Source organism: Oryzias latipes, chromosome 22 (genome assembly GCF_002234675.1).
Source record: "Oryzias latipes chromosome 22, ASM223467v1".
Classification (NCBI taxonomy): Eukaryota; Metazoa; Chordata; class Actinopteri; order Beloniformes; family Adrianichthyidae; genus Oryzias; species Oryzias latipes.
The window spans coordinates 18,314,430-18,331,074 of record NC_019880.2 but is presented as its reverse complement, the minus strand read 5'-3'; the positions used below and the strand labels follow the sequence as shown (position 1 = coordinate 18,331,074).

Below are 16,645 nucleotides of genomic sequence, written 5' to 3'. Positions count from 1 at the left end.
AGCCTGTTAGCTAAACTCGCTAAGATGTTTGTTTGAGAACATATAGGCTGTATCAGAATTCCCACCCTACTCCTTAACTACTAAAAAAACTATATAGTGCTACTAAAAAAACTATGAAGTGCCCTGGATTTTAAAAGCAATTTGGATGCCCACTACTTCTTTTTTTTTTTTTTTTTTAAATGCAAGCATGATGTCATCAATTTCACTAACTGAAAATCTCACTGATATGACCGTTTTTCAACAAACATTTATGAATCCAGTGTCTTATGAAGGTGAAAAGGTTGATGTTTAGTAAAAAAAAAATACATTTTCTTTGCAAAAATTGTTCAAACACAATGCATTGTGGTCTGTATTCGCCAATGTAGTGAGAATCGACACACACTGGTTTTTCTCTGATACTTCAGGGAAATTTCTAGAGCACTCAATTTTGAAATTGTAGATTCGGACAGCACGAATAAATGGCGAACACACTACATAGTGCACTACATATAGTGCAGGCCCACTCTGTGGGCTCATCAAAACACTATATATAGTGCACTATATATAGTGCAGGCCCACTCTGTGGGCTCATCAAAACACTATATATAGTGCACTATATATAGTGCAGGCCCACTCTCTGGGCTCATCAAAACACTATATATAGTGCACTATGTAGTGAGTAGGGAAGGAATTCAGACATAACCAAAGTCTATGTTCCAACTGCATTACTGCTTGTAAATTTACGTTAATTTCTCTTTGTTTTTTATTACGATTATTTGGTGCTAATTCCTAAATATGTAAATTATAAGTGTTTATCTAAAGTAAGCCGTCAGGAAGAATTAGCTGTTGGTAAAATTAGAAGCAAGTTTAGTCCTCCAATTGGTAAGATGATTTCTTTTTTGCCCTTCTTCGTGTTGTCTTCTGATTTTAAAAGTGGGGAAAAAACTGGTTTGAAAGCTTGTTAAATAAATATTGTTGTTCAGCATAATCAGAAAGCCTCTGTTTTTCTGAAGTCCTGTTCTCTTATTATTACAGAGAAAGCTGAGAAACTGCCAAAAGGCTTTATCTAAAATGAGCTTGAATGACACACAAGGTGGTGATAGTGGTTTTACGATGATGTAAACTGCCTCGGCGTGGCTTCCTGGCTGAGACACAACTCTCTAACACATCGCCAGTCCTGCTGTCCACTGCAGCAGCAGACAACTGGAGTGTAATTATTGAACAGAGAGGCAGCGAGGAAGAGGGGCTGACAGGTGAAGGCAGACTGATAAATACCCAAAGACAGAAGTGGCAAAGTGGATGGATAATAAGGTAGAGAGACAGAAATAGTTACCAGAGAATGGGACGGATGGGTGACGAGACAGGTCAACAAATAGCATGGCTATCTCTGCTTGACGGCACCTAAAAGTAGGTGCTCCTTATCAATGGGGTGAAATTCGCCGAATAAAATAAAAGGCAACCACGAAAACTTGAAAATACAAATTAGTTATTTTTCTTCCTCTGTTCCTTTTTTTTTTTTTTGCCATTGATTTGATTGGCACACTAAACAGAGCGGATGGGAGTCAGGGTTTGTAGTTGCTGTGGCAACGGCCTGCTCTTTGTTAAAGGCTACATTGCTGGCATCTGATGTGTCTGCGCTGCGATCGATAAAAAAAACCCCAGTCTGCAGGGACTGATGAACGGACTGGATCTTTCGCCTGGCCAGGCAAGAGGATCGTGGAGGGAGAAGGAGTTAGGGGGAAGATGTTCGCACGGAAAGACTGCAAGATAAAAGAGCGTTAGAAAGACTAGACGGAGACAAGGAGCGATGTGGAGGTGCATGCGCTGCAGCTGATGAGCCGGGTAGATGGGTAAGTGCTGTGGGAATGAGAAAGCGTGAGCGCACGCTGCTCCTTCCGCCTCATCTCAGCTTAGTTTCTGAATGTCACTCACTTTTGCTATCAAAGCCAGATGTGCGCATCTGCGTGCTCGTCATCTGCAAGGTTTTGCTTTTTTGAGCTCTGTGCGGTGGCAAAGCTTTGTAAAGGTGCCTTTCTCAATATCTGGCATTTTTCTTTTCCGTAGCGCATTAACATTTCCACTGATCCCACATGTGTCTTCTGCTTTGCACTCCTAATCGGCAAAGGTAGCCATGAGCAGAATGCAGATTTTTCGGGTAATGAGGCAATTATGGTGCGGCTCTCCGTCTACACATCCAATCTGTCAATTCAACAACCTGTAGCTGCTGGAAGGTGTTTTCGTGTTAAGGGCTGTGTCTTTCTCTGTGGTGGAGATGCTCAGCTCTGTGAGACCATAAGGTTTTACAATTAAACTCCACAGCTGTCTCATTACCCTGCAGTTATTGCTTCTTCTCCTCAATAAACCCCCTGTTCACTGGCTGAGAGCTAAAGTTCTGCCTCAGTGTAAACGAGGAGAATCCACAAGAAATTATGGAGAAAACAACTGCTAAGTATGTACAGATTGTAGACATTAATACCCTTATGTTCACACATAAAGTGAATCATTTCTTAATATAATGTAATTATTGGACCGATCAAAACAAAATATTGAGAAAATGCAAGGCTGAAGCAAAAGGTCTTTTTTTTTGTTATATCAGAAAAAATATAAATAGATGAAAATGTATACTTAGAATATGCTGAGATACATTAGTGACTGAATGAGATGAGTCATTATGTTAATTACTTGTTGATATATGTTTGATTCAATATATCTTGAAGGGGTTATGTCTGTTGGCAAACATGCCGTAAACTCTGTGGGCTCAATTATGGCAGGGAGCTCAAGCTGTCGCATCATTTCCTATTTAGTTTGGGTTTTACTTGTAACACTTTTTTTCCCAGTCCCTACCACACCCCCTTGGCAACACACAAACACGCACCCTTATTTATCCGTGATGCAGAACTGTCACACACTCTCTGCACCGACAAATCCACTCGGGCATTTCGCCTCACAGCAATATCCCGAGGGTCATTTCTCGCCATCAGCCTGAAACATCCTCCATCCTCGTAAAACATCCCCACTTAGCCTGCAACCTTTTGTTCCAATGCTGTGATGAACGACCACATTTTTCTGCAGCTGATATTTCTATTTCTTGCTTTGTGTCACCTTGCTGCGACTTAAATTCCATTACATCCACTTTGCTAGGAAAAGCTACAGCTCATTAAAATAGAAGAAAAGACTTGGCAGTTTAAGTTGACACAAAGTGTAAGAGGTTCAGAATGTACCAAGGTTAAGGGGGAGGTGCAGACAACCTAACTAAAAGGCTGAACTAATTTCTTGTTCATGTTTTGTGTCTTGTAGGGCTTGTTCGTAATGGTGCGGCATATAGGAGAGAAGTTGTGCCATGACAGAGGGCAACGTGGGTAAAAGAGACATGAGACATCCGACCCCGCACCACCGCCACCTCTTCCTGGGTGGGGCTTTGCTACTTCTCCTTCTGGTGAACTCGGCCCTGAGCTGCCCAGCTCGGTGTGAGTGTTCTCCCCAGACCAAGTCGGTCAGTTGCCACCGCAAACGCCTGCCCAGCATCCCTGAAGGCATACCCATCGAGACACGAATGCTGGACCTCAGCAAGAACAAGCTGCGCATAATCACGCCAGACAACTTCTCTTCATTCCTCCAGTTGGAGGACCTGGATTTAAGCGACAACCTCATCAGCGCAGTCGAACCTGGCTCATTTCGTTTTCAACTTGCTCTACGCTCCCTTAGTTTCCGCAGTAACGTGCTTCAGATGGTTCCTCCTGGCGTGCTGTCTGGGCTGACCAACCTCACCTATCTTGACCTCAGCCACAATCGACTTGTGGTTCTTCTGGATCATGCTTTCCAAGATCTCCGCAGGCTGACATCTCTGGAGGTTGGTGATAATGAATTGGTTTTTATCTCTCAGCGCGCCTTCACAGGATTACTTGGACTTCAGAGTTTGACTCTGGAGCGCTCCAATCTCACCGTTGTCCCCACTGATGCTTTGGCACACCTTCATAATCTTGTCGAACTACGCATGCGCTACCTAAGCATTAGTTTGCTCAAGCCTTTCTCTTTTAAAAGGTTACCTCGCCTTCGCCATCTGGAAATCGATTACTGGATATGGCTGGACTCACTGCCACCCCGCTCACTGCATGGCCTCAATCTCACATCATTGTTCATAACCAACACTAACCTGTCTGCCTTCCCCGGTGCTGCACTGTCCAATCTGCCCTACCTCACACACCTTAATCTGTCCCACTGCCGCATCCAGCATATTCACCAAGGAGTACTGGGCCAGCTTCCATACCTAATGGAGCTCCGCCTCCAGGGAGCTCAGCTGGTTTCAATAGAGCCCTTTGCTTTTGTGGGCCTTAAATCTCTGCAACTACTGGATGTATCACAAAACCGCCTAGACTCTCTAGAGAGGGCAGTGTTTGCCTCACCAGACACCTTGCAGAGGCTTTGTTTGGGTGGAAACCCATTAGTGTGCGACTGTAGATTGCTTTGGCTGCTCAGTAGCCACAAGCCTCCTTCTCTGCAGATTCTGGATATGCAGCCTGAGTGCAGCGCACCCAAGCATCTAATGGGGAAAATTCTCCGCGAACTTAAGGAACCTTTAGTCTCCAGGTACATGACCTGCACCAAGCCACGGATTAGGTCCAACATGACACAGCTGATGGTGGCTGACGAGGGTCAGCCGGCTCGTCTGAGCTGCACTGCAGAGGGTGCACCTCGACCCTCTGTGGTTTGGATTACACCCCACAGACGTTACATCTCGACAAAAAGCATTGGCAGGGTAGAAGTCCAGCCAGACGGCACTCTGGAGATCAAGGCAGCAGAGCTTCATGACACTGGACAGTATTTGTGTATCGCCAGCAACCCTGCTGGCAACGCCAGCCTGTCTGCTTCCTTAAATGTGAAGAGTATGGGCCTGATGGACAGGTTTCACTATAACAACCGGAGCTCAAACTATCTGGCAGACTCCAACAGCACGTGGGGAAATGGAACAGTACTGTACAACATGACAGTCCCCATAGACATAAAGACTATCATCATATCAACAGCTATGGGTTGCCTGTCCTTCTTAGGCGTGGTTGTCTTCTGCTTCCTGTTGCTCTTTGCCTGGAGCCGCGGGAAAGGACGCCACAGGAACAACTTTGACATCGAGTATGTACCCCGTAAATCCAATGGGGCAGCTGCAGATGTGGCCGAGACGAGCGGCCCACGGCGAGTCAACATGAAAATGATTTAAAATGGGAGCAGGCCGATGCACACATCACGGTGCAGATGTATCGGCTGAAAAAAACAAGTATTTTTCTTTCACGACAAAGTGGATTTGTGAAAAACGAAAGTGATGTTTTATTATAGTGGGTGTCAATATGACGGTGATCTAGTGATAAAGTGGACATGTGACTATAAAAGTGATATATGAAACCGTGGACGTGTTGATATGAAATAATGTTCTCATACAGTACACTGAGTATCATACTATATTCAACATATCAATATGGGAGTGATATGGTGTTGCACTTGGCATGAGGTTCAGTGGTGATGTGATGACTAATGATATCTTCAACCTTACCATGACATCAAGGTGAAGGAGGGAGCCACTGGAAGTGACAGGGGGCATCTTGAGTGGCAGTGCAGCAGTCGTCACTGCAACATGTCCGCACTTAATTGTGTCACACCCGTCATAGCTGCAGTGTGAAAGGTGTGTGTCCGTGGGAGTGTGTGAGCGTGCACCACTGTGCATTTGTGTGTCTCGTTGTGCATGTGCACGCATTGCCTTTCTCGTGGGATGGGACAGTCAAAACAAACGGTTGGGGTCCTAAGCATTTTTTTTTTCCAAGATTGTTCAAACTTTATTTTTTTGGAGTATTGTAACAACATTTGATGAAAACTGAGAATTATCTATGTTTGTATGCAAAATCATACTTGCTCCATTCTAATGAAATGCTGCATAACCTTAAATGTAGGGTGTTGTCCCCCAGGAATGACTTCTACATTAGGGGGTGGGGGTTGGGGGATTTTTTTTTTATTTTTAATAAATTTAAGGGGATGCAAACCTGGAACTTTATTCCGTTTTAGGCAAAACAACACTTTTTTTTTTTGTTCTTCTGTTGATTTTTCTCTGACAAACAACAGTGGCCACAATTTTTTATTCTGAAAACGGCTTCCAGCCACAGACGGAGCAAGTTAAACCCATCTTATAAGACAATAAATCACGGCTAGATTTTACTGCCAGACAAATCCCTCGATATGATATAAAAAAGATTGTGGCTAGACACAATGGCTTAGATTTACTGGCCGACGTCTTCTTTGGGCACGATCAAGTAGAGCTCCTCAGATTTATGTGTTTCCCCCTCCTCTCTCATTTCCCTTTGATCGCACCACTTAACGTCAGTGTGTCCAGATTCTTCCTGGGGGGTGTTCTAGGTATTTAATTGGTGGTTGTTTTGAAAGTTGTAGTGGTTTCCTGTATTGTTATTTTTTGGTTTGTTTTGAATTGACATTGTTTTTAAATGTTTAGAAAAAGCAGTACACTTATTAAGGGCAATTCTTTATAATGCAGGGAAATGGGGGTAAATTTGTGTGATCCTGTTGTGATAAATTGTTTAAGGTTGTATAGTTGTTTTCATATGACAAATTTATGGGTATATTTTCAAAAGGAAATAAATCTTAATCATACCCCTGACACCAGTTTCCTGCTTTACTTATTTTTTAACAATTCGGTTCCATGTACATGTATATATATCAGTGCCATGATATCCCATTGGTTAACCAATGCATCAACAATAAGATCTGTAAAATATAAAGGGAAAGCATTTCAGGATTCATCTGACACATAATATGAGGCAAATCTCATAAGAAAACAGACAATTTGAGAGAAAGCCCTGGGCTGTGTTTTACAAAAAGAAATGATTGACAGAAATTTAAGTTTGGATAGATCCCTGATGGCCAAAACCAAGCTATAATTCAGATGTGTTGGCAACATATAGTGTTATTTGAGAAGTTTTGGCTTTTTCTAATTAACTGACACAATCTACTTATAGTCTCATATCTTGAAAGAGGGTTTTTGGATTTTAAGTGGTACTGGACTTTTGGGAGAAGTTTATTTAACAAAATGTGGAAACAAAATAAGAATCCAATAAGAAATAAGAAACAATAATAAGAAACAATATGAATAGCCTGAATATCTCCACACTTTACTGCCATAACATATTGATGCTTAAGTAGTTTTATGAAACACGGAAGGAATCTAGTAAATTAGTACATGAACAATTATTCCAATAACCATATAGCATTAGGGAAATGCTAACAAGTCAACTAAACTCTTTATATCACTTTAAATGACTAAACCCATTGAATTCTTTGTCCTCTTTGTCGTCCGCTTTGGAACAAATCCAGCAAGCCCAGCATAGGACTGAGTGGCACTTCTTCTTCAGCGTTGCTGTCTGTAGCAAATACTGGCAGACACACCCACAGTGCCCAATAGTGGTTATTGCTGTATATTTTGAAAAATCACATATAAGTGGCACCTGAATATCCGTTGTGCTATCTTATGGAGTCCAGATGACCCCACCTTTGACTTGACATGTTATCCCTACCTTGACAAAGGTGGATAAAGGTGAAGAGGATTTCATGCAATCCATGGACACCAGTGAAGATCACAAATCATTGAAGAGAAAAGGTTCAGCGCACTGTCTAGTGGGTCTAGATGACCCAACTCCCAATGTTAAAGTGCCTTGGAAAGCACAAGGGGTATAAGTCAACCCCCAGCCAAATTATGCTTGAAAACTACAACTTATACTCCAAAAAGACTGTAATAAGAAAAAGTGTTTTTATCCGAAGAATGCATGTCATTGTGTTTTAGAGTTATCTATTTGTGTTCATAGAGATCAGCATTTGTTTTGGGCTTGGTTTGAACTAGTTGTAATAAAAACAAATCAATCCCTCAACCCTATTACTTTTTTCTCCCTGTCCATTTTATGCCATCCCTAATTTGCCAGGGTATGACATGGTGGCTATCTTCAAAATGGCTTTCTGGTTACTGAGACATCACCTGGATTGCATAGAAACGCAAACATTAGACAGATTTGTGAACATGTGACATAGACTTTAGCCTTGATCTGCGTAAAACTGCTTCCCGTATCAGTAACTCGATAGGTTTACATAAAAGCTGCTGTTTTCTGTGGAGCAGCACTCCAACCTGAACAGATCTCTGGGTTCTTTTTTTCTTTTTTGATGTACAGTGGTCCCTAGTTTATTGTGGGAGTTACATTCTAAAAATCCAACAATAGGGGAAATCTGCAACGTAATCATCTTAATCATTTTTATGGATGTTTTAAGGCTGTAGAACCCCTCACTACATCTTTTATAAACGTTTCTCAGACAGATATCAACATTTTCACACCTTCATTAAGAAAAACTTCAACACTGAAATTCTACTTTCAGCCATTTTAGCTCTTTATAAACAATAACAATTTTATACATTTTGTCTTAGGGAAATATGGCACTTTTTTTCCAACCCAGAATGTACTTTTGTTAGTTTAATGTAAAACTGAGCTTTATTTTAGTTTTCTGAAAGAAGTTGTTCAAAATACAAAACCTTAAGAACGTTTTTTTTTCTGTATGGGGAAAATAAACTGCATCCACTGCTGTATGATATAAGCAAACCTTTATGAGCAGGCCTAAAGCTTTTAGTCAAAAACCTCGTTGTTGTGGAGAGGCTTTTAAGGAGCACTAAAAACTTCACCCAAAAACCTTCCAGACACAAAACCCTGATGTTTATGCTGTTTTAACAATCCCAGTGGTCTGCTTGGCTTGTTACCCTAAAATTCCTTGACATGACAGTCTTTGAACATTCTTCAGAAAAATCTGTCCCAACCTAAATTGGGCGTGACATGTCAAACAAGAGAAGCTGTTATAAATTCAGAAACACGTTAAAGTGGATTTTTAACCTTTATAACACATGAATTATAAACATTTTGCATCACAGACAGGTATATAGCCTAAAACATCAAAATTATGATTAATTGTGATTCAATCATTATTATTAAGGCTCTCTGTCCTTTTCTGTTTTCCATCTTAACAGAGCCTTTGACTGTTTCCATAGATTCTGTTGGTAACAAAGCATTTTAACGTCTTTTTTTTCTTTTTTCTTCATTTCAGACAACAGATTGCATTGTATGTTGAGTTTACCAAAAGAGAAAGAGGTAGATTTGGCAGCCTTTTGCAAAAAGTTTGTTGGATTTTTTGTTCAGTTGCATTAAAGTGAATTTAGGCCTGTTGACTTTATAAACTGAAAGCAAGCCTGAGTGGAAAAACCGTAACTAAGATAAATGAGTTTTATGTACAAACTTAATGACTACAAATGATTATTTATGGATATGAAAAAAAGAAAACATGTTTACTTCATAAACATTCAGACTGTATTATTCATAAATCATTAAATATGAAATTATCTGTCTTGTAAAATGACAATCATGATTATTCAGCTTTAAAACTACTTATATAATCAATCCTGACTCTAATTTCTTCACCTACAGTACAGCAGTGTGCCTTTGTAATTTTGTCATCCTGCAGCTTCTTTATTGTTGATTGTATTTTTTTATTGGACCCATTGTGCACTCCTGAAGTGCAGAGTGTGAGAACATCCTTTATTTACACTTGTGTTCAAAGCAGCTTAAGCTTCCATCTTATACTCTCAAAAAGTTTTGTATTTTTGCATTTTTATATTTGAACTGCCTTCTATTTGATCGTTAGACTTGTGCTGATGTCCCTTTGTAGCATTATTTTCAACTTAGTAACAGAAAGTACAAAAAAAGACTAATTTAATGATTCTTCTTGTCAATACATTCTATTGTTTTTTGCACAGCATCACATTCAATGGGGTTCGCTATGGACGCCAGAAATCTACAGATCAAGTCAGGTAACCAGTTTATGTAGTTCAAATTGAGTAGACAATTTGAAGAGACACATTGCCATCTTAACAGATGTTCATTCATGGAAAGGTTGAGCCTGAGTTCAGAACTGCTGGCAGGCTTTTCCGTCTTCTCTGTTCCCAAATTGTAAGGATGTCTGATAAACTTTGCTCTGTAAGGGCAAATGTTGTCACTTTGAAGGATGGAGGTCAGAACTATGATGTATATGGATGCCCACCGGTCCATCTCCATACTTCTGTGCTGAGCTTCTCTCCAGCAACAACAAAAACAATATTTTTTCTATTGCTTTCAGATGAATTTTAGAATTTCATCAAACTTTCAGCCTGAAGTGTGGGCCACATGATGATATTTAGGGGGATGGTCCAATTCCACCATAACTGTCATGATATTACGTAAGTTCAGAGTGACCCAAATGCTGGAAACCAGAAGGAGACTCGGAGAGCGAGGCAAGTTTAGATGGTTTAATATACAGAAGCTGAGTAATGGTTTCTTCCAGGAGGAGGCGCGGCGGCTGGCTGGAGGAGGACGGCAGAGGAAATCCAGGAGCGAGACTCGGGAGACAAAGGATAGCGACCAGGTGAGCACCAGAGGAGATTCTTCCTGTGACAGAGCGAGAAGCACAACAAGTAAAACGAAGCTTGGCAACACACAGGAACATGAGCAGGCCAGACTATGCATCGTGGGAGGAACAACGAACTGGCGTTGAATGATGATCCATGCGCTCCTTAAGAAGGCGGCGGCGATGATGAAGTAAGTGAGGCCAGCTGGTCGCGTCCAAAACTGAGCAGGCGGGGGAGGGGGAGAGTAACGGACAGAGGCACCATGACAGGCAGAGAAGTTCATATCTCCAAGATTACATGGGACATCCAGATTCCAGATCCAGAAACTCGCAAAACAAACAAAGAGAATCATGTTTTATCAAAAGCAACATTCACACCGTCCTCTGCAGCACATGTTCAAGAGACCACTTAAATGAAAATTCTACGTAAACGCGCTTCCGCATGGTTTTTGAGGCGTTTAAAAATGGACATATTTGGCAAAACTGCAATCGAAACACTTTTTTCCTAAAAAAAGAGTCACGTGAGACCAACCAAATGAGACCAACAGCTCTGCACAAGTGGACAGTTTGCATCCATTTTCTTAACCTGCTGGGGTAGCAGAGTTGCCGGAGCCTGTCCCGTTGGACAGGTCGCCAGCCTGCGGTCACTCTGCAGGATCCCGGCATTGCAGCTAGATATGCAAGCCGACGGAGCACGTTTTCTTGCTATACCGGCACACGGGCAGCTGGCTGGCTGCTGCAGTGGGATGGAAAGGCTGCCAGCTCAGGCCTCCTAAATCTTTTGACATTGTTCTTATTTTCATCAAGACAATTAAAAAAAGATCCTCTAGTTTGATTCTTGTTTTGTTTTAGTTTTTCCTTCTTGAACTAATGTGGGTCACAGAGACACGGAAGTAGCGGCAGAGAGATGCTTTTGCAGCAGGTTACTGAATGATTTCATGAACCCAGACATGATTACCGATGCTTTTGTAGAACGTTTTAAAATAAATAAAATCCGATCTCTAAACATCTTTCCTGTCTTCCATGCATGGTAATGAAACATGCACAGAGAGAAATTTGAATGTATCTGCTGTAAATCAAGGTGTTGTTCACATCCGTGTTTTTAAATGAGTTGGTTTGTGTTTATTCGCACATTTATGATTTCATGGAAAAAATGTATTTTCGAAATAATTTTTTTTTGACATTTCTAGAATTTTGATAAAGTTTTGCGCATTTGAGTAATGGAAACACAGACTGTATTCAGCTTTCCTTTTGTACAGTCAATAACACGGGCTCGGCAGAATTGTACAAGCCTTTGAGAGGGAACCATTCAAACGTTTGAATCTCTGAGCTGTAATTTTGCATTTGTTAACCTTTATTCCTTTTTTTTAAACAGTTTTTCACTTCTGGTTCATCCGCCATGAGCCCGAGAGACACAGGAACATCTTTGTTGTTTTAACACTTTAAAAAGAATTTCAAAATAAAAAGGGAAAAGCCTTCATAGACGGCATGGAGGAAGTCTACCGCCATTGGCTACTCAAAATCTGCCAATCAAATGCCTCAGATGTTTGACGTCAGACACACATGCTTTTACTGAGGTATTTAATTGGTCAGTTAAAAACTTGAATAACTTGCAAAAAAGAAAAATGCTCTTTAAAAAAAAGTATTAGAAAGAAGATCTTAACAAGAAGGTATCAGTGCAAGAATGGTCATTCTGACAAATAAAATGACTGCGTAATAACAGTCTATTTCTCTTGATCGTCTTGACACCAGTGGGTACTTCCTGTTTGGGAACACGAGAAGGCAGAGGTTTAGCGTTACATTGTTTTTGCAGGCTATGGACAGATTTGGAAAAACTTCCTTCTTTATCTTCAGCAAAAGCAGATGCCAAAAAGTGTTCCTGACTGGAAAGTCATCTGTGGAGAATGCTCTGAATGGCCTTCCCTTTCTCTTTTCCTCTATGCTGCTTTCTCAGCCTGTAATCTAGTTTGATTTCATAAGTTCATCTAAACTCTTTATTGGGTCTCTAGTTACCCATTTATCCTTAAACAGAGAAGGCAGGAATTGGAAGGAGGCTCAAAAGAGCATAGTCATCCCCATAGCTCTGGGCTTTTGGGGGAAAAAGATCAATGGTATTTCATGCAGATGTACATCCTCCACCATCTAGATAAATAAAATGCCACTTGCTTTGTACAATAACAAAAATAAGGTTATCATTATAAGTTTTGTCTGAAGTATAGACAAAGAAGAAGACTCTGTTTTTGGGAAACAATCTGGGCAGCAAAAAATTATGAATAGTAAATTGTACTGCTAAAATATTTTTTTTTACTTGATACTTCCTGAATTTTCTGTTTTTCTGTCAGAATCTGTTTGATCAATTTGTCAAAAATAGGTTAAGAATTGAGATAATGCATGATGAGATGTAGATGTGCAGAGGCTCAGGCAGTCAGAAAGAGCCATGGAAAAACAGTGGGAAAAAAACACACATAACCATCATTCCATGCATTGATTTTCTATTCCCACTTTGTCCCGATCCGGGTCACAGAGGTCAATGGAGTCTGTTTTTGCCGTCTTTGGGGATGGCATGACCACACACAAGAACAATCACACTCACACAAGGAGCAGTTAAAAATCCAATGAATCTATGAGACGTGTTTTTTTTTTCAACTGTGAAGAGAAAACAGCAGAGAAACATTCAGGCACGGGGGGGGGGGGGGGGGGGGGGGCTGCAAATGGACACAAATCAATTCTGGGTCTTTTTACAGATAGTAGTCACTATAAAACCATGCAGCCCACAAAACAACCACATGAGTTAAAAACCTTCTGTCCCTGGATGTGATTCAAATGAATCACATCGAAATGTTGCAGACAAAGTAGTTCACCATCAGTATCACAGTATTGATGAGTGCTTCCTGCACTAAATAAGACATAAAACAAGGTTTTTCTTTTTTTTTTTATTGATTTGTAATGTCTGTCCTTCCTGGTGCCCAAATGGCAAACGGTGGCCAAGGCATTTACTTCCTGTTTGTGAGGGTTGGCCATAAAGAAGTAGAAGGGAATGGGTTGGGATTTGTTTGGTTACCTTTTGGTTTGTAATGATCTGAGTTGTTTCCTATGTCACATCTTTGTTTTGTTTAAAAGTATAGTTCCAAGAAACCTGTAGGTCATCTGTTGTTTGTTTTTTATTCTTTGACCAAAGTGGCCTTCTTCCTGGGCGTGGCCAGCCAAATAACTTGGAGCTAATAAAAGGTGGAAGATCTCAGTGTGAAGGGAAGCTGAAGGAGGAAGGAGCAAAATCTAGAGTCACCAATTACCTATGAAGCATGTTTTTAGACTGCGGGAGGAAGACAGATTGCCTGGAAAAAACCCACAGATGCATGCACGAGGAGAACATGCATGCGTGATCACAGAAAGGTTCCAGTTCCAGAGTGCTAGCCATGAGCGGGTCAATTTTAATATTGAGTTTTCCTTCTTTTTTTAACTTGTTCTGTCCAACAACTGAGCAAACAGATGAGCGCTGAAGGCCTTCTGTGTTGAACAGGTTTTACTATTACAAATAGAGGTTATGAATTTTAATATTTTAATACATTTAATACATTTTGACAATTGATGTTGCTGGAGAGACATTGACATAACTGAACCAATTTCGTTTTGTCTTTGATAGTGTCTTTTGGAGCAACTTTTACATTTCCTATGCAGGGTCATGGGGGTTGCTGGAGCCTATCCCAGTTACTTCAGGGTGAAGCCGGGGTACAACTTGGACTGTTAAGTTGTCTATCACAGTGCCACATGGAGGCAAAGATACACACCCGAGGGCCAATTTAAGGCACCAATCAACCTAAAATGTTTTTGGACTGTGCGAGGAAGCCGGAGTGGCTGAATAAAAGAACATGCAAACTCCACACACAAAGAACAAACTAGGATTCAAACCATAGTCCCACTTTAATAGGCAACAGTGCACCATACCATCTAACCTTGAGCCTTCAATTAAAGTCTGTTAATATTATCCAGCCTTTCATAAAACAGCACCATTGTATGCGATTTTCTATATCAGCCGTACTGTGCATTTAAAAACAACGTTTCATCCTGTTGCAAAATCAGTTGTGTACCAAGTACCCCACGGTGTGTAATGTAATATTCCGAGAAGGCACACAACCCGACTCCCTGTCTTGTGTCTTTATCAAAGCTGAGAGTTGACAGCTTACTTTTACTGGCTGTTCCAACTCGGCAACGGGGGACAAAGAGAAAACCTAATCTTGTTATGTCAACCTTGTTTTTATTCACACTGCTGACACTGAACAGCTTGTACAAAAACAGTTATCCTGAGACATGAATCCAATTCATCTTCTTTTAAAGCAAACAGCCTCCAAAAAACCTGTAGCTTACAATCCCTTAAAAAAAAATTAACCCTTATGTTTGTGTAAGCAACTAAATCCCTAAAACTTAAATGATCATTCTTCATCAATCATTCTTCCTAAAATAATTTTTTGATTTATGTAAAGCTCAGTGATAACAGTTTTATATTCAATTTATAAATTCAACTAATCTTTAAGACCTAATGTTGTTGCAGCTTGCATGCAACCTGATACAACACTTCCTGGCATTTATTTTGTGGCATCTAATGCACAGCCACTCATGCATTCAAAAACTAATTGGCTCTTTCCAGCTTTCTACTATCAATCTTCATCAAGAGAAAGTCAAGATGGAAATAGTCTTATGCTAAAGTAAAAAGCTGGAGATACTTGGTATGGACTGAAGGCAGCATGCTTTCAAGCTCCTTTACTATCAAATGTCTAAAATGCACATTAAACTAAACTTAACCATGAAATCAGGTTTAAAAAAAGGCTATAGATATAAAGAAACTTGAAAAATCCAATATAACATAGTCAAAATAATAAAAAATATAAATGCAAGAAATTACAGTAAAACAAAATTGTAACACATTTAAAAAACGTATTTATACATATATTGTATTCATCCAATAAAAATGCATTAATAAAATCTTACTGAGTGAATAAGTAAAGCTGGAAAAGAGCAGGGGGGGACTCACAATTTGGCAAAGGTAGGCAATCACCTGGGTTTTTCCAAACTTTTGGGGGGCTTCGAGCTGAACACTTAATAAAACTGTCTAAAATGAATTTTACATCTTTCATTATTTAACTGTCATGAAAAAAACACCCCAAATCACTGAACTGGTTTAAGATTGATCATGTAAAAGTGTTTGGTCCTCCCCCGTCCTTCTGCAGCAATGGTATATTCCAGTGAACACTAAGTCTAGAGACTTAGCGTTAGGGAGCAGAGGCAGCATTACCTGACTGGGCTGTTTCCAGCTTTGAAGGGCGGGTTTTAGTCAGACTTTGCAGTCAAAAATAGCTATAGGTGGATGGACATAATTTGGGCGGGTTTGGGAATTTTTAGATCCTTGTTTAAATATGTTATAAGCAGGGAAGTGCGGTCTGGGAAAAGGCAGGTGACAGGCAGTGCTTCACCTGTCGTCTTCCTCACCTGCCATCATATGTAAAGTCTACTGATGATCAAATAAATGTGTTCACATTGATCTGTTCCGCAAATGATAGGTTTGATTCTACGTAATCATTTTTATAATTTTAATCCTCAAATTTGCTATTGTGACTTCCTGTTTAATTTCAGCGCGAGGCTGCGACGAGAAAACAACTGAGTTGTTTTTTATATTATTACAAACAATAGATCATTTGTTTTATGAATGCATATATACTTTTTTAGGATTTTTACTGTTTGTGTTGGAAAAACAAGAAATAGCCTACCTTTTGGAGTCATGTCAAGTGATAATTGATATTGTCAGGAACTGGTGGTGGAATACCCAAAACGCAGGAAACTAAGCATGGTGACAAAGAAAAATTAAACAATAAACAAAGTAAAACATGACAAAATCATGTGAGCAACAAAAAGGTAAAAAAGAGCAGATGAAAACCAGACACTTACACTACAAGAACAATTTCCAATTTAGTTCATGATTGGCTATTAAGTTAAAGCACAACTCCTAGTCTTTAATGTTTTTTTTCACTATACTTTTTGATTGTTCTAAATATTTGAGCAAAACATCATTGGTTTTTAGTCCATTTCAATAGGAGTCCATTATGTTTTATGTTTTGCTAATAAAATAGATAAAGAAATAAGAAAAACCCTTTTCAACCAGCTTTGTTAGCAGGCCACCACAATTCTCACTTCTATCCCACACAGTTCT

General features: G+C 40.0%; 1 protein-coding gene across 3 annotated transcripts in view; it reads left to right on the top strand.

The window, feature by feature from the left end:
• Positions 1–6,634, top strand: part of LOC101166267 (leucine-rich repeat and immunoglobulin-like domain-containing nogo receptor-interacting protein 2) — a 60,432-nt gene extending 53,798 nt beyond the window's left edge. For 2 of the 3 annotated variants that reach the window (XM_011490613.2, XM_011490611.2), the window contains one exon: positions 3,277–6,634. In XM_011490613.2, the coding sequence (XP_011488915.1) occupies positions 3,320–5,191 (1,872 nt within the window). In that variant the 5' untranslated portion in view covers positions 3,277–3,319 and the 3' untranslated portion in view covers positions 5,192–6,634. Of the gene's footprint in view, positions 1–1,542; positions 1,830–3,276 lie in introns of those variants that run through there. The other variant, XM_004082654.4, reaches the window with a different exon arrangement.
• Positions 6,635–16,645: the final 10,011 nt, after the last annotated feature.